This window comes from Terrapene carolina, unplaced genomic scaffold (genome assembly GCF_002925995.2).
Source record: "Terrapene carolina triunguis isolate 2854851 unplaced genomic scaffold, T_m_triunguis-2.0 Scaffold95, whole genome shotgun sequence".
Taxonomy (NCBI): domain Eukaryota; kingdom Metazoa; phylum Chordata; order Testudines; family Emydidae; genus Terrapene; species Terrapene triunguis.
In genome coordinates this window covers 34,970,545-34,996,191 of record NW_020664446.1, presented here as the reverse complement: position 1 = coordinate 34,996,191, position 25,647 = coordinate 34,970,545, and the positions used below count along the sequence as shown (strand labels likewise).

The 25,647-nt window shown below is 41.1% G+C and overlaps 1 protein-coding gene across 2 annotated transcripts in view; it reads right to left on the bottom strand.

The window, feature by feature from the left end:
• Positions 1-2,364: 2,364 nt before the first annotated feature.
• Positions 2,365-25,647, bottom strand: part of ATAD1 (ATPase family AAA domain containing 1) — a 39,159-nt gene continuing 15,876 nt past the window's right edge. Inside the window, exons 5-9 of one of the 2 annotated variants that reach the window (XM_029911394.1) lie at positions 13,161-13,267; positions 8,147-8,236; positions 6,734-6,784; positions 4,367-4,500; positions 2,365-3,337 (exon numbers count right to left, since the gene is read on the bottom strand). In XM_029911394.1, coding sequence (XP_029767254.1) covers positions 3,217-3,337; positions 4,367-4,500; positions 6,734-6,784; positions 8,147-8,236; positions 13,161-13,267 — 503 coding nt within the window. In that variant the 3' untranslated portion in view covers positions 2,365-3,216. The remainder of the gene's footprint in view (positions 3,338-4,366; positions 4,501-6,733; positions 6,785-8,146; positions 8,237-13,160; positions 13,268-25,647) is intronic. The other variant, XM_024219592.2, reaches the window with a different exon arrangement.

Below are 25,647 nucleotides of genomic sequence, written 5' to 3'. Positions count from 1 at the left end.
GAAAGAGAATCTTAAATAGCAGAAGGGCAATTCAAGTGGTGTTCTCCAAAGGGTCCACACCTCCATTTGAAATTTTTTTAGGGATCTGCAAATGAGGGGAAAAAAGGGGGTTTGAAAACCTCTGATCTATATGAATTCTTCACTTAATAGCAAGGACCTTGTGAAAAGAAGACACCAGGATTTCCTCCTAGACTGGATCATTTGATCAGCCTTTTAGCCACAGACTACTGCAGCTGTCATGGTTACTGAGTGGAGTAGGAAGAGACCTAAATGAAATCAAACACACATCACATAGAAAGGGTAGTATCATGTTCAAGGGAATGGGGGGAGGCCTGGTTCAGCAAAAGCATATAAACATGCTTAACTTTAAATAGGTGAGCAGTCCCATTGATTTCAATTAGACTACCCAGGGATTTAAGGTTAAGCATGTATTTACTTAAGTGTTTTGCTAAAATTTATCTGAATTTATTCTAAAACCCCAGAAGTTAATTTTAATATGCTGAGTGCTACTGTATGTAAGGTAATGGGGGGGGGGGGAGAAATCACAGTACTGAATGCTTTACTAAAACTATATTACTTCTGCTGCATTTTCCTCATCCACAAATTTAATCAAAATTCAAGAACAACTAAGTTTGCTGGTCATTTGTTCCTTATAAATCCCTGCAGCTTTTCCTCTAGATGTTTGCAAATTCTCTCACTGCTGGTTCTGTTATTTTCCTAGGGACTGAAGAGCTCCCCTTCCTATTAGAGGAATTCTTTTAAAAAGGATACAATTCTGTATGTTATTGGATCTCCTCAACTACTGTTTAAAACTTTTCTATAGTTGAAATACTTGAGATTAAAATGCCAAATACCCCCAATTAGTGTTCTTTACAGTGGCATAAACTCATTTCCCTTTCCCACTATGATTGAAAGCTATGTGCATTTACCCTAGAGCTTTCCAGTGTCAAAAAGGAAACCAACCTTAGCTTGGAGAAAGGCAATCTTTGAGAGGAGGGGGTGGGAAAATGAGTTGCTGAGTCAAAGTAACATCTTTTGAACAGCTGATATATAACAGAGTTAACTGAAGTTCTCAGAGAAAAGGGACTTTTTACATATTATAAAATAAAGTGGTTGTAAACTTTTGATGGAATTTCCATTTTTAGCTCTTTATATCCTAGGATGGCTGGTTCAAATTTCATCTTATTTTTAACTTGTTTTCAAAGCTTATTTAACTTTCCTCTTATCAGTAGCATATGTTGGTTGTATGTAAAATACTTAGGTCTGAACATTCCTGGCACTTAGATTAGGAAGTATATATTGTGATAGACCATTTTGGTACAGCAGAGTAGCAGACGGCAGATATACTGGCCACTGGATTAACAGTTTTCTGTTCCCTGACTGACCAGAGCAGGGGCACCTGACTCCAATTAACCTGCAAAGAGTCAGGTGAGGCCATTAATGTGACCACCTGACTCTAATTAAGGCCTCTCTGATACTATAAAAGGCTCACTCCAGTCAGGCAGAGAAGAGCGGGGGAGCCAGAGGAGAGAAAGTGCGGCTGACAGGCTGGTTAATGAAGACACCCTCAAGTCATTGGTAAGGGAGCCCTAAGGTAAGGGTGAAGAAGGGAGAGCTGTGGGGAAGTGGTCCAGGGAAATGTAGCAACCTTGGTAGTCAAAGGTTGGCTGCCAACAGCTGCTTCTATTAGGGTCCCTGGGCTGGAACCTGGTGTAGAGGGCTGGCCCAGGTTCCCCCCAACCCACCACTACAGGAACACCTCCTGGGAGGGGAAGTTAGGCCCTTGTCAGGACAGGAGGCTAAACTGTTCTGAAACAAGCCCCTAGGGACAACAGAGACTGTGGGAGTTCTCTCACCAATCTCCTTGCTGGTTTATGATGAAAAGGGCTCAGTAGACTGTAACCCTGGCCCTAGAGAGAGAAGGGCTATGTGGAGGGTCGCAGTGAGCCACTGAGGCTAGCATATACCGCCTAGAAGCGCGGGACCCACAGGGACAAGGTCAGAGCTCTGCCACAATATGCACTTGCTTAGTGCACAATTCATAGTGCTGCTATAAAAAATAAAGGTACTCTTTTTTAAACAATATTAAGCTTGGAAAAGTTTTACATCTTATATTATCGATCTCTTAATTATATAAATTCGTTAAACTGTTGCCACCAAGTACAGTAGAACATTGCAATTCACAATGACTGGAAGACCCAGGTAGAGTTTCTCAGCTTTGCAAATTAGTGTATGAGGAAACAAAGAAAACCACCACAAAATATACTTCCCCCTCCAAGTTAAAATAAAACTTGTGATAATTCATAGCATCATGTAAAGATGTTGCAATATATATTCTAAAGAAAATGAAGTCCGAACTACATAACCCGACTAGTGTATAGTAAATCAGAGAACCACATTTTTTAGGGAATTATAACATGGAGGATTTAATGAAAGACCAGTTTGCAAGGGTATTTACTCAACTCAGAGAGGAAAAATGTAAAAACAGCATTTAAAACAAAAGAGCCTAATAGCAGGATTTCATATAAAATGAAAAATATTCAAACACTTATGCATTAGTTTGCTCCCTCTACTGCATGTAGACGTCAAACATCAATGTGAAAGTCACCACTACTTCAAAGTTGTAAAATAAAATCTCAATTCAAACAGAATTTCTGCCTTTTGTATAAGTTGCTAAAAGAAAAAAAGGTAAATATGCATTGAATTCAGCAGAGTCTTTTAATCTATACATCTTCAGATTTAATTTCATTCAGTAATTAAGTAAAAAAAGATTTTCCATATTCAACTTATCTACAGATTATGTCTATATATAAAAAATGTGTGGATAATATACATTTAATATAAACACACACACGTTCATACATATATACATGAACTGGTATTCAATCATTTTCCCCTTCCCCCCCAAAAAACATGCATCACATTAGAACCTACTTTAAGGCCACTACAATGTATTGGTAATTGGACAAAACACAAGCATTCACTCTTGGACTGGACTATATTGTTCCACTTCATGAACTGTAGACCATATCTATTTCTGTAAGATTACCAGATTTCAATAATTTAGAATTCAGTGTATAAAAACCCTCTAGAAATGAAACATTTAACTCCCTTATTGAAAGAATTCCCCCCCCCCCCCAACTCCTTTTTTAACTAACTGATTACAGCGCAAGTCAAATTAGGCCACATCAGAAACTGCAAACACACTGTTTAGTCTTAGTCTAAACTAACATGCATCAAAACATTCTGAAGTGTTGCATCTTTTGACTTCCTCATCTTCTCAATTGCCCTGTGCAGATCCTGCTGTTGCACTGGCCGAATTTCATCTTCATCATGGCTTTGAAAAAAAAAACCAAAAACCCAACAGTGATTCAAATGTTACATAATTAATCTAATTTACATGCTATAAAATAATCCTCAACTGTACATACAGTGCCCAAAGCCACAGAACACTAAATAGATGATGTCTGGCTATATCAATGGCTGTAACTGACATAACCGGGGTAGGAGAGAAGTGTTCACGAGAGCTAAAGGATCAAGGTCTATGCAACATAAGGGTGTGGGGTTCCTCTTTAGGTACCTTACTGTATTGGTAAAAACGATGTTCTAAAGTTGTGGACACTAAAATAAGGAACTCATTCAACAGGAAAGAAACCCGTTTGAAAATTGAGTTTGGCTCTTAAATTATAGCTAAACAACATTTTATAAGGCAACTCTGGACTACTTCATGTTCACTAATTTCTGATTTTGATATTGGAGAATTAGTTCTCCAACTAAACACACCAAATGTTTTTTGTTCACTTTTCAGTACTAAACAGTAGCACTCAAGCTCACCTTGGATTTGGATTAACACCACCCAAAAGTAAGCTTGAGGGCAGTGATCCTATAACCGAGGCAATGGAGCCTTTACATTAGAATGTCTGGTTTAGCGCTTTGGGGGAGGCATGACTGGAACCTGTATGATTCAAGTAGCCATATTTACAGCCTGTTATGATTACACTCAGGGACCAATCCTCCAAACATTATACACAGTAACTTTATGCACATGAACAGTCCCATTAAAATCAATAAAGTTACGCCCCATCTTCTGTGTTCATCTTTTACCATAATATTTCCCAATAGCACTGAAGCAATTTTCAACAAAATCCTGATTACACCCATAACCAAAATGAAGTGATTTATTCACTGAATTTGTGTGTGTGTAGTGAGGATTGGTGTAGAGAAAAACCACCACTGGTTTCTATCACTAGTTTTGTTTTTAAAACTCCTTATTTACAAATAATTGTGTCTTCAATTTTAATGTTGAGTGTCTAGCACAAAGGGGGCTCAGTCTCAGTTTGGCAACCATAATACAAACAACAAGCACCTTTCTTCACGTGTAGAATTAACATATTCCCTGACGCACAGGAGTGCTGCATCACGGCACATTTCTTTCAAATCACTTCCTGAAAACCCATCTGTTTCTTTAGCAATTTGCAAGAGGTCCACATGCCTATCCACCTACCAGAAAATAAAGAAAGAGGCATGAAAACTTGAAATTCAGTAAGATATTCTACTAAATATAGAAAAGAGTCACTCTTAGACTTATTATTGTCTTTAGATTTTATTAAGGTTTTGTCTTTGAGGAACTAAAAGGAAATATTAGCAAAGTATAATCACAACATAAGACAAATACTCTCTACCTGGGAAGTAATGAGGTGATTAGTAAAATTAAAGTTTCACTAACAAAACTTTATATCTGTTAAAAAGAACTGGCAGCTACTAGAAGGCAGTAATTACCTTATTATACCTTCATTTCTCCTGTACAAATTTAAGAGTGCTGACAGCTGAAGAGGACAGGATCCCCCTGGCACAAAGTCTTGAAGAGCTTCTCTGACACTTTTAGGGTTTGTCTTTACTAGCAAATTATGTCATGTTAGAACACAGCTGTGAAGAGTTATAAGTATCAGCTCGGTGTTAAACATGACTTTGCATCCACTATAGACAACATCCTGTAACTACCAGTGGATACAATTGAATCACAGAAATGGTGATCCAATTCTTCTATAAACACACTCCAACATTAGCCTTTCTTTACAAGGGGCTGATCCTACAAGGTACTTAGTGCACTCAGGTCCTTATATATGTATAAATAATACAAAACAAGACCTAGACATAGGCCTATTAGTGTTTATTTTATTACATGATGTCTATCAACACAAACTTATTTCTCAGACATTATTAGAAAGTGTACATTTAGCATTGATGTTTCATTTTAATAAACACTTTTGCCACTTTACACATGAAGTCTGAAAAAAAATCAATTTACATATTAATATTTTCTGTTGGCACCTTTCATCACAGAATATCAAAACACATTAAAACCAGTTAATTTTAATAGTGCTACTCTGAGGTGGTGAAGAATTATACCCATGTTACAAATCAGAGAGCTGAACCACCGAGAGGCAACATAACTCGTCCAAGTTCATGCACCAAGTCAAGCAAAACCCAAAAACAACCCAGGAGTCTTGACTCCCTCTTGATAGTTCTAATCAGGATCTCCTAACTTTAAACAAATAATTTTCCATCAGAAAATGGTGTCTTCTAGAAGCTAATCTTCTTTTTACACAGATGCATCAGAAAAGCAAGTGGAATTTCTTTATAGACAAATTAAAACTACAATGCTTCACGTACATAAAAAAAAGTCAACATTAAGGAACACGTTCAAATAAAAGGAAAAAAATATTTTCTGAAAAAGGAACAATCAGAGTCTAGATTAGCCTGCTCTAAGTCTAGAGGCTTTGATATGACTTATCACATTCCTTTCAGCCCTAATGTCTATAATTCTATGGATTTCTCCAATACTAAATCCATCAAACTTAAAACCATCAATAAGTTTGAGCCCTCCTCTAAGACTCATTTATGTTGACGCTTTTCTTTTAAACATCAATTCCGTTTTCATATCTCTAGTGCTCACTTATTTTGCCAGAAGGACCTTGCATTCCAACTATCACCTGCAAGCAATCCTGACAGTTTATGAAATGTTTTCCTTCTTAATACTTAACCATTCATAGGGATCAACTCCCATATTATACCACTAAAATTAATGAGATTTAAAATTAGTTTTACTTCTGAAATGTATTCGTTTTATTGTACAGACATTAATCTAGGATGTTTTGTAAACTAATATGGGAATTACTAATATGGTGGGTCTAAATCCTGCAAGTTCTCCATGCACAGAACTATTATCTTAAAAGGGAGTTCCACACAGAAGGCTGGCAGGACCAGGCCTTACGTTTTGTCCACAGCATCTAAAATACTGAAGATAAATGTGAGGTAACATTTTTTCTTCCTGATGAACAAGCAGGAGGTAAAAGCAGCACTGTAACACATTGCTACTTCCCAGATCAACTAGGGAGAATGTTCCATTGACAGAGAGATTATTTAATTTGCCTCAAACCACAGTGAATCACTGTCAAAACTGAGATTAGAAATCTAATTTCTCTAAAGACAGTTTCATGCTTAATCTATTAAACAACTCTACCTCTGAAATCTGAGGTCACACCCAAATCCAGAAGCTTCCCAGTCAAATACACTGCACACAAACACTATCTACCAGCATGTTTCTGATTTAAATCCATATAATGGTCAAAGATGTTTGGTTCAAAAGCATGTTTTTCAACTGCTCTGAAGGTTTGCACCCATGGCCATGATAATGCATAGAAATATTTTTTTAAACAAATAAGTTACTTACATTTTCATTTTTCAAAATCAGTTTCAAAATCGCCTCTCTCTGTTTCAGAGCCTTTAAATAAAAAAAAGATTTCAATCATTATGGAACAGAAAGAGACTGATAGAGTGTGTCATTTCTTTACCTATTAAAATCATTCAACAGGAACATATTTATTTTGCATCTCCCGTGCCCTCCAGAAATACAGGTTGATCCTCTGAAATGAGGTCAGTGTCCTAGCATGTATGCTACTGATGGTAATGGTGCTATTCAGCACCAAGATATCAAGTCTGCTTTTTATCCCTTGAGTCCAGGAACAATGTTTACATTAATTATAGGGAAAGAGAAAAAACGAGTTGACAAATACTTTAGATCTTACTCTTCCCTGAATGGGACTTGAACCCATGTAACTGAGATGATTACCCACATGGATCCACACTCCCTATTCACCTTTCCCACTTCAGAGAACCACAGTTAGTAACTTATTCCTGTTTCAAGAATCACCCATAAGGATCCTCTCTAGGTTAATGGGTAGTAGTAACTTTCCAGGTTTGAGACTGTGAATACATAACTGTTCTCTTGACCTGGGCATCAGATGAAGAAACCAAGTTGAAGGAGTTAAACTATGTGAGTACAGAGAACATTAGAGCCTTATTTATATCAGGAACAGTGAGTAGGCATCCTGTAGAATTTGAGTATTCTCTGATATCTCTAGGTGGCTGAACAGTTGCCAAGTCTAACCATGATGTATACATAGTCTGATCCATTTTGACAACCCCTGAGCTAAGATATGCTGACCTTTGGTCTTATGGTCAAAGATAACTGCCAACCAGAACAGAAGTGTACAATTTGCATGCAGGGATATCAATGTTTTAAGTCAGTGGTCCCCAACCTTTTTCGTCTGGAGCCACAGTGGACCGTGGCGGTGGACGAGCATCTGCCGAAAAGCGGCAATGTCAATAGGCATCACTGCCGAAATGCCGCCGACAAGCAGCGTCACCCAGAGGCGTCGCTGCCAAAATGCCGCCAAGAAGCGGCGACATTTCGGCGGCGGCGCCTCTGGATGACGCTACTTGTCCCCGTGGGCACCGCTGCTTTAAGTTGCTCTCCCCTTGGTGTGGATGGGCAGAATGGAAAGTATGCACCAACTCCATTGTACAGGATAAGTGCAGGAAATGGGTTTCGAAGCTGCTGGTGGCACAATGAGTTGGTTCCAGCTGAAATATGTACATCTTGAGTTTCTGATGGGAAATGTCACCCTAAAAAGCAAAATTATCTGTACTTGTGAGAAACTGAAAACAAACCTTAACAATACTCTCTGGTGCTGTTTGCCTGGGCAGTGAAGACACAGGTCTCTCATTTGGTACAGTACATACCTATTGCTAATCCACTAGGCAAACAACCCAACATTATTTAAGACAATTTGCTATGACTTACTGGTTGGTTAATGTGAAACCTCGTAGGCATTCTTCTCATAATGGCAGAGTCAAGATCCTGAGGGCGATTGGTAGCTCCCATCACTATCACCTTAGTACAGAAAAACAGAAAGATTAAATAGCGGAGAGAAATTATTATTTCAAGAATTATCACAATGGGGGTTCACAAAATACACAAGCCAAATTGGGTAGCTGTTCTAAAGTCCATCAAGCAAATCAGCCTACAGAGAAGTTGTGTTCAGCTTTCTGACACTCGCTTTAACAGCAGGATTTAAACACACACATTATGAGGTTATTTTAAACAGCTGAAAGCAGACTAGTTAGTTCAAAGTATTTGGAGCCTTTCGCCTCTAGTCTGCAAATTCAAATTCAGTCAAAGTCAACAGGCAGAATAAAACAATTTTTAGTTACTAACATTTGGTCTCTGTGGACAAGTTCTCTCCAGAACTAACAATGGGGAGGCATTCTGGTAGGGTAACAAGAGGAAGCACTATCTCTTTTCCTATGTAAATAAAAAGCAGACTGGATTCCAGGCCTAGCAATATGGCATTTTTCACAAGCACTAAATTCACTAAAGAATTTTTTTTTTTTTTAAACCAAACAGCTGAAAAAACAAAATAAACTGTTTTGGTATTATTAACTGGATGTGAAGCTATAGCAGGGGTTCTCAAACTGGGGGTTGCGAGGTTATTACGTGGGGGGTTGCAAGCTGTCAGCCTCCACCCCAAACCCTGCTTTGCCTCCAGCATTTATAATGGTGTTAAATATATAAAAAAGTGTTTTTAATTTTTATGGGTGGGGTTGCATTCAGAGGCTTGCTATGTGAAAAGGGTCACCAGTACAAAAGTTTGAGAACCACTGAACCACAGGAAGCTTTACCAAGGTTTCATATAATGTAATACGAATGCATCTTATTTTTATAATCCATATTTAATACAGGAACAATATTTACACAATTGGACTACACCTTGACGGTCATTTTAAGAGTAAATTTACCTATAGTGTACACATCTCATTTTCTCACTTCTTGTTATAAATTATGTACATTGCAAATGCTCAGTCACAAAAAACATGAATGTCAAAGAAATTAATCCCATATAATTTTAGATTCCTAAAAACTTATTGTTTTTAGCTCTCTCGTTTTGGATCTTTGCCCCACAACTGGCCTTGGCAAGGTGAGAGCTATGCATCAGAGCTATATTGCTTTCACAGGTTAGAGTGATGATGCCACCTAGAGGCACAAAATTGTGGCACAAGTTACTAGACAGTAAGATGGTAAGCAGACATTTAAAAATATATTTTACGTTCAACAAAATATTGTAAGCGAAAGGTTCATTTAATCAATGGTCCAGCAATCTTTATTAGAACCACATATAGAAGTAGTTAAGGGGTCAGATTCTCTGGTCTGCACATGACAGCATTAGGAAGTGAAAACCACTTATTCCCTTGTTCAAGCCAGATGGCAAGCCAGTATCTTTGCAGAAGTCAGAGGAGCTTGAAGTTTGATTTAACAATTCTCTCTGCTGTCTGGCCCCAGGGGTAGGTTTGGCAGCAGGCAAATCACCTGGGCATACAGGTGCCCTGGCCACATCACCTTTCCTCTGGGAACACAGCAGATACACAACATCACTAAAGCAGCTCTGTGGCATCTGGATAGTTCCCTTACACAAGACAAAAAGATGACCAGATCTGGCTCCTTTATGGTTGCTTTGTTCTGAGGCCAAAATCTAGCTCCAAGTATGAATATAAACATATCACCATTCATGCAAAGGGAAGGTTGGGGACAGGCTAAGATCAATTTAGATTTAAAAAAAAAAAAAAGTTAAAATAATTAGAGATTACATTGTAAAGTTCAATAACTGCTCTTTTCTCTTCTGTATCCCCAGAGAAACTCTGCCCCTTTCTCACAACATAGCAGATGAACGTCTGCTGTAACAGCAGGAATGACAAAAACAGACTTCCCTCCACTTTCAAGACAGGGAATGTGATCTGTCATCCCCAGTCACACCCTCATCTCTCTCCTCAAAGGAGTTCTAGGGCACAGGGTACTGAGGAAGACAGGCTGCAATGGGATTCTTGTTCTGTACTGAATCACCTGATGTCAGCATAGGGAGAGACTGTTCCAGTGCAACCCAACTTACACCAGTTTTAGAGCCCTAATAATTCCTTGCCATCCACCTTCCCCTTCCTGCTTCCTCATGCAAGTGGCACAATGCATAGCTTCATAACTCATAAAGGGAGTTTTAGATCACCACTACTGCTTGTATCTCCATCAGCAAGGGAAAATGTACAGACAATTTGCTGCACACAAAACTCTCCAAATTTCAAAGCTAATTTTTGAAATAAGTCTATAATTTAAAAACCATTTAATTTCAGTAAGACACAACAGGCCATACATTGTGCACAATACTGTTCCTTCTCAGGTGCACTTGAGGCAAGAGGCAACTAACATGGTCTACATGTTTCCCATCATGTTCTATTGTTTAAGTTACTGAGACTTGAGTATATTTTCCTCAGAATATTAAGAATTTTACAACATTAATAAAAGCTGGAATGAATCCTTGCTCTCAGAGGGAAATTTGTTTAGATACAGACACAGCGTAACAGTCCCAACTAACATTTACCAATAAAATATTTTGAAGAAATTGTAACTGTCAGCTCTCAACAAATATGGGGCAGTCTTTAAAAGTGCTTTGGACATTTCAAAATCATTGTTTAAAGAAAGATTTTTCTAAACAGTATGAAGTACAATATGGGAAAAGCCTGAACCTGGTACTAAAAGGACATGTCCAATAATTCTCAAATATTTTACATAGATTTTCATAACAGATTTCCAAAATTCTCCAACCAGCTGTTTTGTATTCTATATTACTCTAATGGGGCTCCCACTGTGCCAAGAAGTATGAGTGAGGGGCCACAATGACTCTTCAGACCTAGTACACTAGACTCAGTAGTGGAAGCACAAGACCAGATATATGTTTTACTGAATGAAAGGAATGCTTCATTTGACTATGTTTAAAGAGGCATTGTGTTAAAAACATTGGGAAGAGTCTGTGCCTAAGGGAACATCAGGTTACTTAGCCTTAACTTCAAGTTCTGTGTGGTATAGTTATTAGCACTAACATCCTATTGACATATTGTATAGTTCTGTTCCTTGCAAAGCAGATGCTCAACAGCTATACTTACCCTGTATGTCTTTGAATCATAGTATGAAACCTCTGCTATAAAGTTACTGGTTGTATTCAAGATGCGTGAGAAGCTGGATTTTAATTTGACTGCCATTCTGTTGGATTTTAAAGTTATAAACTATAAAAAGATATAGTTAAAACCAGCAGTGAAACAGAGCAAAGAAAGCTTGTCTAATAGGGAAAAGAGAACTCTGAGGCATTGAATGGTTCAAGGTCCCCTTTATGGGATATAAACACTTTCAGTTCTAGAATGCCAAATTAAGTGCATTGTGATTACCATCCAATGACTGCTTGGTGGTCTATGTGAAACAAGTATGGTCATCTGTCCAATTCCTAGTGGATTAATTTCTACATGTAAAACTATCACTTCAAATGTCATCTTGACACTGAGTACAGAGGTCAAGCATTTAACAGATATGGAGAGAGAACTGCCCTCTCAGCTTTATAAGGAGGTTTCTCTGAGTCAAATTTGAAATATGGATAGGATGGTGTAGGGGCAGGCTGCCCTGTCACTCTCCAACTGTTCTAGGCTACAGAATTTCAGTCTCTCACAAGTATTTTTTTTACAAGCAGCATCAATTATTATTTTCTAATTTGATATTGTTACCAAAAGTTAGATGAGAAAGGAAGGGTTGGATAAATGAGGCAATGAGTCAAAACTCCTGCTCTGGTAAGATCAGCTTCCGGAACGTTCAGGCTTAGCTCAGTAAGCGTAAGGATTATGCGTCTGTTGGAGATGCAGCGGGGCTGGTGGAGGGAGGATGTCTAGGCTTTTCTATAATGAGTATTGATAGCATTGGGATTAATATTCAAATCTTTCAATAAGGCTCCTGGGGTCTAAGATTTAGGAGTCATGCAAGTGAATTTCAGAAGGAACAGTGTGGGTTTATTTCCTCGCCAGTTAGACAAGCCAAGAGTGGTTTGTATTTGTCTTAGCTACTACATTTAGCCTGAAACAACTGTTCATGTGATTTTGTTTCAAGTAATAAAGCTCCAAATTTAAATCATCTCAAATCTTGTGGTTATATTATTGGGGGGGTGGGACTTTTTTTTAAGTATCTATAATTTACTATTGTCCACAGTAACATGAATGCATGAAGTGATTATTAGCGTAGGGTTCTTGTTCCTACATATTCTGCCATCCAGCAACAAAATAGAGAAATTCGTCTGACAGCTACTATATGCAATAAGCTATTTTTGACCACTTCCTAAATGGAGAAAAAAATATACACCTCTACCACGATGTAACGCAGTCCTCGGGAGCCAAAAAATCTCACTGCCTTTTAGTTGAGACTGAGTTATATCGGGTTCGGTCCGGTACGGCGTGCCAGACTGGACCGGCTTCCCTGGCAGTGATTTAAAGGGCCCGGTGCTCCAGCCGCGGCGGAGAGCACCGGGCCCTTTAAATCGCTGCCGGAGCTCCGGCAGCCGGGCTGGGGATTTAAAGAGCCCGGGGCTCCCCGCAGCGGCTGGAGCCTCTGGCCCTTTAAATCACCGCCCAAGCCTGGCTGCCAGAGCCCTGGCGGGGATTTAAAGGGCCCGGTGCTCCAGCTGATGTGGGGAGCCCTGGTCCCTTTAAATCACCGCCAGAGCACTGGCAGCCGGGTCGGGCAGTGATTTAAAGGGCCCGGGGCTCCACACGAATTCGGATATAACGCGGTAAAGCAGCGGGGCTCGGATGGCGCTTTAAAGGGCCTGGGGTTCCCCGCTGCTTTACCGCGTTATATCCGAATTTGTGTTATATCGGATCGCGTTCTATCGGGGTAGAGGTGTATTAAGTTTCTCCGTGAGAATTATGGTAGTTTTCATCTTATTTTTTTAACTCACTTGGCAACTATAGTCAGTGTCCAGACCATCCCACAGACTCATGAACTGAGCTTTCATCATAGCTGTAGCTTCATGATCAGAACTTGAACGGCTTCGTAGAAAGGAATCTAAATGAAAGAGATTCAATGAGCATTATTTACCTTCACATTCAACCACAGCAACTATGTGTTTCCCAAGGGCAAATTTATAAGATAGTAATCACAAAAGAAAAATAATTTAGGACCATGGAGAGAGATAATGTAACCGAGAAGATCTGACTAAAATTTCAGTATCTAAGCACTATATAAGTACATGAAATATCACATGAAACGGTCTCAGATTTTGTGAAATAATCACAAAATATTGTAGAAAACCTAGAGGAGAAAAATCTGCATTTACCAATGTTTTACTTTATCAGGTATCTTACTAGCACTTCCTATATCAGGTATCTTACTAGCACTTCCTATATATAATTAGTATCTTAGGCAGCTTCCATTCCGAGATATTTTCATTCTTGCTCCTCATGCAGACTATCATGCTCCCTCTGAGAATATGACGAGCTAAGAAGCTATCAAAGGAGACTATTACAGCATAGTTGCATGTTTAATATAAAGTGGCCCACTCACTTTTCATGCAGCGTTCTAGCTCTACTAATCATCTCCAGAAGCATTTACTGTTGTTAAGAGTGCTTCCAGAAGGAAAATAGATTCTTTGGAAAAAGACTCCACCATAAATATGAAGTTGGAGAAAAGTGGCAGTTTCACTACATGTTTCACAGTGAATCTTGTTTCTCGGTGTCCCTTTTAAAAAGTGCTTGGTGTAAGAGAGAATGAGCAATTTTAACTGAAGTGTTCTTGTTTCACTTTGTTATGGATTCATGACTTCGACATTAAAAAGACAAATCCTCATGCTCCTAACAAATAGCACCACTTCTTTCTCCCTAATCCTTATGTAGATTTGTTTGTTTTAAATTTTCTTCTTCCTTCCCCATTCTCGTTTGTTCTGTTAATTCTTTAACTTTGTTTTATATACATATATATATATATACACATGCACAGGATGGAAATAGCATATAAATAACAAAATTCAGTGTTCATTATTTGCAAAACTTGGAACAAACAAAATCACAAACAAAAACTGAACCCCGAAAGGTCATGTAGGGCATAACCTAGGAGTATCAGGGACTAATACATACTAAACTGCAAAAGTATTCCATAGTTTCATGTGACCTCATACTTTTTCCAAATGTTTCTATTAGTCTTTTTTTCCAATAATGCAGTAGTAGAATTCTCACTAAGCCAGCTTCCGTATGAGGGAAGGAACTGCAGATTTCCATTTTCTCAAAATAACTCTCTTGGCCACTAAAATAGTTACCGCAATCCATTTCTTAATGTTAATTGGTAATACCAACTTATCCTGCACCCCTAAAATACACAAGCTTGGAGGAGGAAAGATAGTGATAGAGTTTTTGAGAGAGCATTTAATATGGTGTTCCAGAACACATGCATTTTTTGACTGGTGTAGAGGATGTGTGAAAGGTTGGCATATAGCTGTTTACATCTCCAACATTTGCTGTGTGTTGCCAATCTAGCCTTAGACAAACATTCTGGAGTTCAGTAGTATCCATTTAATATCTTGTTCTGCAAGGATCTCAGGGATAAAGAGCTTGAAGTATCGTTCACATTAAGCCAGAGAAGTGTGAAATTGGCCTTGATCCTGAGGCATGGGTTATCCTATAGCGGTATGAAAAGAAAATTAGTAACATTGGTTATAATCCTATTAATGCGTTGGAGGGTGCCCCATATATATGCGAAGGTAAGATTTTTCCTTAAGGGCATGGGTAGCCTATTAAGGGCTACAGAAGAAGAGCAGGAATGGTATGGCTAAGCCTTCTTCGATTTCAAACCAGGTTGGTGTATATGCAAAACCACTGGAAGGGGAACTACCTTACCCAGCAATCCAAATGTTTTCTGATGTAATAAAGATTTAAATTCCATATAAATTACATACTCTTTTTATTCAAGCAAAGAGTGAGGGAGAGACCTTGAAAAGCAATAGACTAATGATATATGTCAATCTTAGATATTCATTTTGGCTATTTCTATTCTCCCCAGTAAGGACAGAGGGAAAAGATGCACCTCTCTACCTCATTGGAAATTTCTTTTAATATATAGTCCATGTCTATAGAGGTAACTTTATGAAGATTAGGACAAATCTTAATTACTGAATAAGTTATTTCATTGCACATTTTAAAGGGAAAAATCTGAAACTGAGAAGAAACTTTTTTTTTTTTTGGGGGGTGATTTATCCATTGTTTGTGATTTATTCCAGTTAATGCAAAAACCAGAGATATCTCCAAAAATGCCAACTACATTCAATAATGATAGGATTGAGGAGTATGGAATCTTCAATAGTACAAAAATGCCATCATATAAACTGATTTTGTATTCTTCCTGTTTATAGTCACACCTTCTATGGCTGAGTGCTGATGTATATACATTGCCTGTGATTCAAGAGAGATTTAAAAAAAGAGGGATGAGATAGGACAGCCCTGTTGCATCCCTCTTTCTAGTTGAAATGTGGGAGAAATAATTTCTCTAATTGGTAGTAAAGTGAGGGGGAGCTGTATAATATATTGACCCAATTGAGGAACATTGGGTCAATCTGAATTTTTTTAGGACGGCCATTACATAAGGCCATTCAACCCTACCAAAAGCCTTCTCTGCATCTGGCAATAAGGCTATGAAGGGAACATCTGAATCTGAGTTTACTGGATCAAGTGAGCAATTTTTATCGTATTATCTGTAGCTAATCTTTCTTTAATGAAACCAACCTGATCTGCATTCATCATCCCATGAATTATAGTGTTCAGTTATGTTGCTAAAATTTTTGCAATCTGTGTTCAATAGAGATGATGAGGAAGTCACCACAGTTGCAACCATTTTTGTTGTTCTTTCATATTAAAAAGTAATTAAAACAGTTCTCACGTCACGAGACATGATTCCCTTTTGGACTCTTCCAGTGAGGACGTTTGAAAGAATAGAAGATAGCTGATTACAAAACATTTTGTAGACATATGTCGGAAAGCCATCCATCCCAGGGGCCTTGCCGGAATTCCTATTTTGTAAATCTTGTTCAATCTATTGTGCTGTGAAAGCTTTGTCCATAAACAACACTTGTTCTGAAGTTAGGATATTAAAGGTAGGCCTTCAACGAAATGATCACATTTATTAGAGTCACACTGATCTGATTTATATAAAGCTTGATATAAATAATCAATTTAAGCAATTCTATCTATTGGTTCAAGGGTAGCACTCGTGTCTACTTATAAGGAAGAAATACTATGGGTGGCTAATTCCGCCTTAAATCTTCTGACAAGGAGTTTACATGCTTTTTCTCCCCTTTCATAATATCTTAGTTTGACCCTGTTAAGTGTAAATGATAATTAGCTAGATAAGCATTCATTAGATTTAAATCTGATCTTGACTAGAGAAAGTAGGTGGTTTTCATTATTTGGGTCAGTCTTGTGTGTTCTCTGCAATTCGTCTATTCACTTGGTCAGAGTTTAGTAACATGAGTCTCTCTCTTTCTCCTTTTAGGAGGTATATTTTATGCATTCAACCTTTTCAGTAGCTTTCTGAGCTTCCCAAAGATGATAGCAGAGGTCGTGGAGCGCTTATTTTCTTGTATAACATTAGAGATGACTGAATCAACTGTAGAACAATATTTTGCATCTTTTAGTAGCAGAGTGTTCAGCTTCCAGCTAGAAGACTTTAATGAGGTGTAACCAGCAACGGTATTTCTGGAATATGATCTGAAATTAATATATCATGAATGGTTGCTTCTAGGTATGCTGAAAGCAGTTCAGAAGACACTAGAAAAAAGTCAATTCTGGAGTAAGATGAACACACTGTAGAGAAATGTGTATAGTCATGCTCCTTGGAATGTCTCAGTCTCCATATATCTTTTAAATCTAGTTCATTCATTAATAATGAGGGTTGGTCTATTGTGCTTTGACAGCTGGCTCTCATGTAATTGGATTCGTCCAGATGTCTATCTAGCCTAGTATTCAAATTGCATCCCAGTATTACAGGAATGTATTTTATTAGCAAGAATGTCTGCAACGTCTTTGAAAAATTCAGAATTACCGCCACTTGGATTGTTAATTCTAGGAAGCATTTACTTTTTTTGAGCCAACAACTTTCAAGAAGAACATATCTTCCTTCAAGATCAGACTAAGACTGGATACATTGAAAAGTTATACTTTTATGAATTAAGATAAATATGCCTCTGCTCTTAAAATGCAACGATTAATGATACTCAACACCTACCCACATTTTCTTGATTCATCTAATTCTGCTAGATGAGGTTCCTGCAATAAAGCCACTCGGCACCTTTTTTGATTTGAGATGTCTCAGGATTTTAATTCTTTTGGAAGGTCAATTAGGATCCCAGACGTTCCAGGTATGCACACAGAAAATTTGTGGCAAAGTTTTAAAAGATATTTTAAGTAGGGCTGTCAAGTGATTAAAAAAGTAATCGTGATAAATCATGCGATTAAAAAAATTGCGATTAATCGCACTGTTAAACAATAGAATACCATTTATTTAAGTATTTTTGGATGTTTTCTGCATTTTCAAATATATTGATTTCAATTACAACCCAGAACACAGAGTACAGTACTCATTTTATATTTATTTTTATTACAAATATTTGTGCTATAACAAAAGAGATAATATTTTTCAATTCACCTCAGACAAGTATTGTAAGACAGTAACTCCTCACTTAAAGTCGTCCCGGTTAACGTTGCTGATCAATTAGGGAACATGCTTGTTTAAAGTTGTGCAATGCTCCCTTCTAACGTTGTTTGGCAGCTGCCTGCTTTGTCCACTGCTTGCAGGAAGAGCAGGCCGTTGCAACTAGCTGGTGGGGGCTTGTAACCAGGGTGGACCAGCAGCCCCCCTATCAGCTCCCCGCTCCCCTAAGTTCCCTGTGCTGCAGCTGCCCAGCAGGCTATCAATTGCTGGCAGTTCAGCTGTCCCTCCCCCCACTGCCAGGTGCTGCTCCTGCCCTCTGCCTTGGAGCTGCTCCCAGAGACTGCTGTGAAGTGAGGGGGGGGGTTACGTCAGGGTGTCCCCCTTCCCCTGCACGCCACTTACCCCTTCTCCATATAGAGCAGGGAGGGGACACGGACGGAGAGAGACAGAGAGCTTGGGGCAGCAGCTGCTGTCTCAACTTCCTGATCCACTTAAAAAGACAATGCACTTAAGAGTGGGTCAGCTTACTTAAAGGGGCAATGTGCATCTCTCACTCTCCCACAGACACACACCTTGTGTGTGTCTGTCTTTGTCTGCCATGTTGTCTCCCCTACCTTGTGTTCGTGCTGCCTTATGTGAGAGGCTACATTAACAACCATGTGTTAACGCTTGAGGGCTCAGCCGAGTGCTAGTTCATCATTTAGCAGCAAGGCGTTCCCTGGGAAATATCCCTCCCTCTTCCACCCTCTGACTTCATCACCTCAGCCAAGCTTCACAATCATCATAGCTGTGAACAGTATTAAATTGTTTGTTTAAAATGTATACTGTGTGTATATCTACATAATATATAGTTTTTTGTCTGGTGAAAAAAATGTCCCTGGAACCTAACACCCCCCACCCCCATTTACATTAATTCTTATAGGGAAATTGGATTCGCTTAACATTGTTTTGCTTAAAGTCGCATTTTTTCAGGAACATAACTACAACGTTAAGCGAGGAGTTACTGTACAACCCTCTTTATCATGAAAGTTGAACTTACAAATGTAGAATTATGTACATAAAAAAACTGCATTCAAAAATAAAACAATGTAAAACTTTGGGCATACAAGACCACTCAGTCCTACTTCTTGTTCAGTCACTCAGACAAACAAGTTTGTTTACATTTATGGGAGATAATGCTGCCCACTTCTTGTTTATGTCACCTGAAAGTGAGAACAAGTGTTCACATGGCACAGTTGTAGCCGGCGTCGCAAGATGCGACGGGCCAGATGCGTTAAAGATTCATATGTCCCTTCATGCTTCAACCACCATTCTATAGGACATGCATCCATGCTAATGAGGGGTTCTGCTTGATAACTTTCCAAAGCAGTGCAGACCGACGCATGTTCACTTTAATCATCTGAGTCAGATGCCACCAGCAGAAGGCTGACTTTCTTTTTTGGTGGTTCGGGTTCTGTAGTTTCTGAATCAGACTGTTGCTCTTTTAAGACTTGTGAAAGCGTGCTCCACACCTTGTCCTGCTCAGATTTTGGAAGGTACTTCAGATTCTTAAACCTTGGGTGGAGTGCTGTAGCTATCTTTAGAAATCTCACATTGGTATCTTATTTGCGTTTTGTCAAGTCTGCAGTGAAAGTGTTCTTAAAACGAACATGTGCTGGGTCATCATCTGAGACTGCTATTACATGAAATATATGGCAGAATGCAGGTAAAACAGAGCAGAAGACAGACTATTCTCCTCCAAGGAGTTCAGTCACAAATTTAATTAACGCGTTATTTTTTAATGAGCGTCATCAGCATGGAAGCATGTCCTCTGGAATGGTAGCCAAAACATGAAAGGGCATATGAATGTTTAGCATATCTTGCATGTAAATACCTTGCAATGCCGGCTACAAAAGTGCCATGCAAATGCCTGTTCTCACTTTCAGGTGACGTAAACAAGAAGCAGGTAGTATTATCTCCCATAAATGTAAACAAACTTGTTTGCCTTACTGACTGGCTGAACAAGAAGTAGGACTGAGTGGACTTTTAGGCCAAAGTTTAAAATTCTGTTTTTAAGGGCAGTTACATAACAACAACAACAACAAAATCTCCATTTGTAAGTTGCACTTTCATGATAAAGAGATTGCATTACAGTATTGTATGAGGTGAACTGAAAAATATTTATTTTTTACAGTGCAAGTATTTGTAATAAAAATTATATATAGTGAGCAGTGTACACTTTGTATTCTGTGTTGTAATTGAATATATCTGAAAATGTAGAAAACATCCAAAAATCTTTAATACATTTCAATTGGGATTGTATTGCTTAACATTGCGATTAAAATCGCAATTAATTTTTAGTTAATCGTGTGAGTTAACCACAATTAATCAACAACCCTAATTTTAAGATGTATAACCTTACTCTAAAGACATATGTCTCCACTAATATTGTAATACCACATCTCTAGGCTGCTATCTGTGTTCATTCAAAACTAACCAGTATCTAATATGTATAAATTTTTGCCTTCAACTGAGTCTAAGGGTATGTCTACACTACGAGGGTAATTCGATTTTACTTAAATCGAATATGTGGAATCGATATTGCAAAGTCGAACGTGTGTGTCCACACTAAGGACACACTAAGGACAGTAATTCGACTTTGTGAGTCCACACTAACGGGGCGAGCGTCGATATTGGAAGCGGTGCACTGTGGGCAGCTATCCCACAGTTCCCGCAGTCCCCGCTGCCCATCGGAATTCTGGGTCGAGCCGCCAATGCCTTCTGGGTAAAAAAAATTTGTCGTCATCCGTCCGTCACTAACGCCCTCCCTCCCTCCATGAAAGCGCCGGCGGGAAATCAGTTCGCGCACTTTTCTGGTCAGTGACAGCGCGGACGCCACAGCACTGCGATCATGGATCACGCTGCGACCATCGCTGCACTTGTGGCCGTTCTCAACACCTCGCAGCTTATCATACACCTTTCCCTGAGGCAGATGCAGAGAAATCGGGCGAGGAGGCTACGGCACCGCCGTGAGAGCCTGAAGTCGGAGAGTGGCACAGAGCTGTCAGAAACCACGAGCCCCAGCGCCCAGGACATCACGGTGGCAATGGGGCATGTGGATTTTGTTGAACGGCGATTCTGGGCCCGGGAAACAAGCACGGACTGGTGGGACCGTATAGTGCTTCAGGTCTGGGATGAATCCCAGTGGCTGCGAAACTTTCGCATGCGGAAGGGGACTTTCCTCGAACTTTGTGAGTTGCTGTCCCCTGCCCTGAAGCGCAAGGACACCCGCATGCGAGCAGCCCTCACTGTCCAGAAGCGAGTGGCCATAGCCCTCTGGAAGCTTGCAACGCCGGACAGCTACCGGTCAGTCGCGAACCACTTTGGTGTGGGCAAATCTACCGTGGGGGTTGTTGTCATGCAAGTAGCCAAGGCAATCGTCAAGGTACTGCTCCCAAAGGTAGTGACCCTGGGAAACGCGCAGGTCATCATAGATGGCTTTGCCGCGATGGGATTCCCAAACTGCGGTGGGGCTATCGATGGGACTCACATCCCTATCCTGGGACCGGACCACCAGGCCAGCCAGTACATCAATAGAAAGGGCTACTTTTCAATGGTGCTGCAAGCACTGGTGGACCATCGGGGACGGTTTACAAACATCTACGTCGGATGGCCGGGCAAGGTTCATGACGCTCGCGTGTTCAGGAACTCTGGTCTGTTTAGACGGCTGCAGGAAGGTATTTACTTCCCAGACCACAAAATAACTCTTGGGGATGTGGAGATGCCTACAGTCATCCTCGGGGACCCAGCCTACCCGCTAATGCCCTGGCTCATGAAGCCCTATACTGGCGCCCTGGACACAGAAAAAGAACTGTTCAACTACCGTCTGAGCAAGTGCAGAATGGTGGTGGAGTGTGCTTTTGGCCGTCTCAAAGGGAGATGGAGAAGCTTACTCACTCGCTGTGATCTCAGTGAAACCAATATCCCCATCGTTATTGCAGCTTGCTGTGTGCTCCACAATCTGTGTGAGAGCAAGGGGGAGACCTTTATGGCGGGGTGGGAGCTAGAGGCAAATAGCCTGGCTGCTGATTACGTCCAGCCAGACAGCCGGGCCATTAGAAGATCCCAGCGGGACGCCCTGTGCATCCGGGAGGCTTTGAAAGCTAGGTTCCTGAGTGAGCAGGGCAACCAGTGACTTTTCAGTTTGTGGACAGAAAAGCTGAACCTGCCCCCGTTTCTTTACCCAGTCCATTTTGACTATCCTCTCCAGTTACATACAACCTTCACCCCCTTCCCCTTCCCAAAAAATAAAATCATTTCGATTTTTTAATGAACACCGTTGTCTGTATTGCTGTTTTCGCGGGAATATTTTAAACCGGGGACGCAGACTGTGGCGGGGGGCGGGTTTAGTGTTCTGATGCAAATGATACTTCTAAACTCCCGGAATGACAGGCTCCGCACTGGTGGACTGGTTATTTCAATGGAGCCTGCCAGCACTCCTGGGGGGGACTGTGTGTATGTGTCGGCTATGTTACTTTCTGGCAGGGGGGGTAGGGTTACAGATCCCCTGCTGCGTGGATCTGTGAGCCAGGATAAGGACCGCTGCATAAGATCTGTAACTGCCCTCCCCCGCCACAAAGTCACAGAGCAACCCCCCCCCCCAAAACATGAAAAACACCTCCCAGACTGACCAGGGTAACCAGTGACTGCACTGTGTATGTGTCCTGATGCTGGACCTGACACCGCCTCTGTACCCTGCTAAAGGTGACTGTCCTGTCCAATTACCAAGCCCCTTCCCCCCCTCCAGACAGACTCTCCCTCAAAAGAACCTGACTGAAACAGTAATGAACAGAAACAAACATTTTATTGCGAACCAGAGATGAAACGTGGGGGGTGAAACTTGGACGGGGGCTTGTGTGAGGTGGGTAGGAAAGGACTTATGAAATTTTGGGGAATGTCAGCCTTCTACTGCTAGAGCAGTCTGCAGGGGTTGATTGAAAGTTTTAACGGCCCTTGCCGCCCCTCCTTCTTTGGACTTTGGGTGAGGGTGGTGTGGGACTTGGTGGCGGGTGAGGGCGGTTACAGATAGACTGCAGCGGGGCTCTGTCCTCCTGCCTCCGGTCTTGCAGAACATCCACAAGGCGCCGGAGCGTGTCCGTTTGCTCCCTCATTAGTCCAAGCAGCTTTTCAGTAGCCTGTTGGTCCTCCTGACGCCACCTCTCCTCCCGTTCCATGACTGCTCGGTGCATTTGTGACAAGTTCTCCCTCCACTGTGTCTGCTGGGCTGCCTGGGCTCGGGAGCAGCCCATTAGTTCTGTGAACATGTCTTCACGCGTCTTCTTCTTCCTCCGCCTAATCTGCGCTAGCCTCTGGGAGTGTGCTGACAGGCTGGGTTGGGAGACAGTCGCAGATGTGTCTGTGTGAATTTTAAAAAGGGAGTGAATTCCTGAGACAGATAAATGAAATTGTATACAAAGAACCTAGTCTTTCTCTGTGAACAAGACCATGCACTGAACCTCTCACATGCGCACTCAGGACAAGGTCGAATTTTCGGCCGTCGCCTTCAGTGCCTGTGGACTTGCGGAGGTCTTGGAGTGTTCAGAGAACTGTGGCTGGAGACCTGAACTTCTGGAGCGGGCAATAATGGTAAGCCGCAGACTTGTGGCTGCTTAAAACTCCAGCAGTAGCACTGGCCTCCTTTCACATTGAAAGCAATGCCAGTCTCTGCTGCCAGCAATCAGGACAGCATCAACTCTGCCCCTGTCCCACCCCCTCGCGGCTGTCCCAGGGAAAGATCCCTGTATGCTGCCCCTCTCCCTCCACCGCGTGGCTGTAAAGCAGTCCCAATACTAACAGTCCCCTCCCTAATTCAAAGCAGGGCGTCATGAGCGACATCACCCTCCTGAGGATCCCGGACACCCAGAGAGAACGCATGCTGCGGGAAAGCATGCAGAAACCGGGGCCGTATGCCGCCATGCTATGTCGGGCCATGATCCCCGAGTACCTGATTGTGGCATGGAGGGGACATGTCTGCTACCACGGAGGGCCCACTAAGATCGCCCTACCCCGGAACCTGATCAACAGGCTTGAGCTCTACCTCCACGAGACCTACGAGGAGTTCTCCTACGAGGATTTCTCGTCGATCCCCGGCCACATTGACCGGATTTTCGCGTAGGTGCACTGAGACTTTGGAGTGGAGCGTCTTGGGCCTGGGAATCATGTAGTAACGGACATTGTGAAATTTTTTTAAAATACTTGGGACTAAATTGAGAAGAGCCTAAGACAGAGAAATCATGCAAAACCCATTTGTTACCTTTGTAAATATTCCTGTTTTGTACCTGATTATTTTTTTACTAGTTTACAGCACTTTTATAAATATACATTGTTAATAGTATAAATATTACCGTTCTGTTTTAAATAAATGTTTACATGTTTACAGCACTTACTGCTTGATCCGTCCCCTGATTCTGTGTCCGGGGTAAGGGATGGGGACGGTTGGTAGGGGATCTCGGTAAGGGTGATGAAGAGCTCCTGGCTGTCGGGGAAATCAGCGGTGCCAGCGCTGTCGACTGCCTCGTCCTCCTCATCTCCTTCTTCATCTTCCCCGTCCGCTGTCATGTCCGACATGATCCCATCCTCGGAGTCCACGGTCAGGGGTGGGGTAGTGGTGGCGGCCGCTCCCAGGATGGAATGCAGTGCCTCGTAGAAACGGGATGTGTGGGGCTGGGATCCGGAGCGTCCGTTAGCCTCTTTGGTTTTTTGGTAGCCTTGTCTCAGCTCCTTGATTTTCACGCGGCACTGCGTTGCATCCCGGCTGTATCCTCTCTCTGCCATGGCTTTAGAGATCTTCTCGTAGATCTTAGCATTCCTTCTTTTGGAGCGCAGCTCTGAAAGCACGGACTCATCGCCCCACACTGCGATGAGATCCAAGACTTCCCGATCAGTCCATGCTGGGGCCCTCTTTCTATTGGATTGCACGGCCATCTCTGCTGGAGAGCTCTGCATAGTTGCCACTGCTGCTGAGCTCCCCTCGATGTCCAAAGAGGAACTGAGATTCAAACTGCCCTGACAGGAAAATGAAAATGAATTCAAATTTTCCCGGGGGTGTGGCTGGTCAGAGCATCCGAGCTCGGACTGCTGTCCAGAGCGTCAAGAGAGTGGTGCACTGTGGGATAGCTCCCGGAGCTATTACCGTCGATTTCCATCCACACCTAGCCTAATTCGATATGGCCATGTCGAATTTAGCGCTACTCCTCTCGTTGGGGAGGATTACAGAAATCGATTTAAAGAGAGCTTTCTGTCGAACTAAATGGCTTCCTGGTGTGGACGGGTGCAGGGTTAATTCGATATAACGGCGCTAAAGTCGACATAAAAGCCTAGTGTAGACCAGGCCTAAGGGTGTCAGGTATACAAAAAGATCTATAGTTAAATAGGTGGCTTCCAAAGTATATTTGTAACAGAAAACAAAAAAACTCAGACTTAAAACAAGCCAATGTTGGCATGTTCTGATCCCTGACTGCTTCAGTTCCCTCTGCTCCTGCCCTTCCTATATTATATAATAATATTCTAAACACAAATATATTTAAGTAATTTGATAAATCAAATATCAATTAGTACAAAATCTAAATATATATTAAAAAGTTTCATATTAATTGTATGTCAGACACCCTGCACAAATTGAATAACTAGTGCTATTTAAGGTTACATATCAGGAGTATGGATTGTTCCAAGGGATTTGTGGTTACCATAACATGATCCATCAGAGGTTCTAG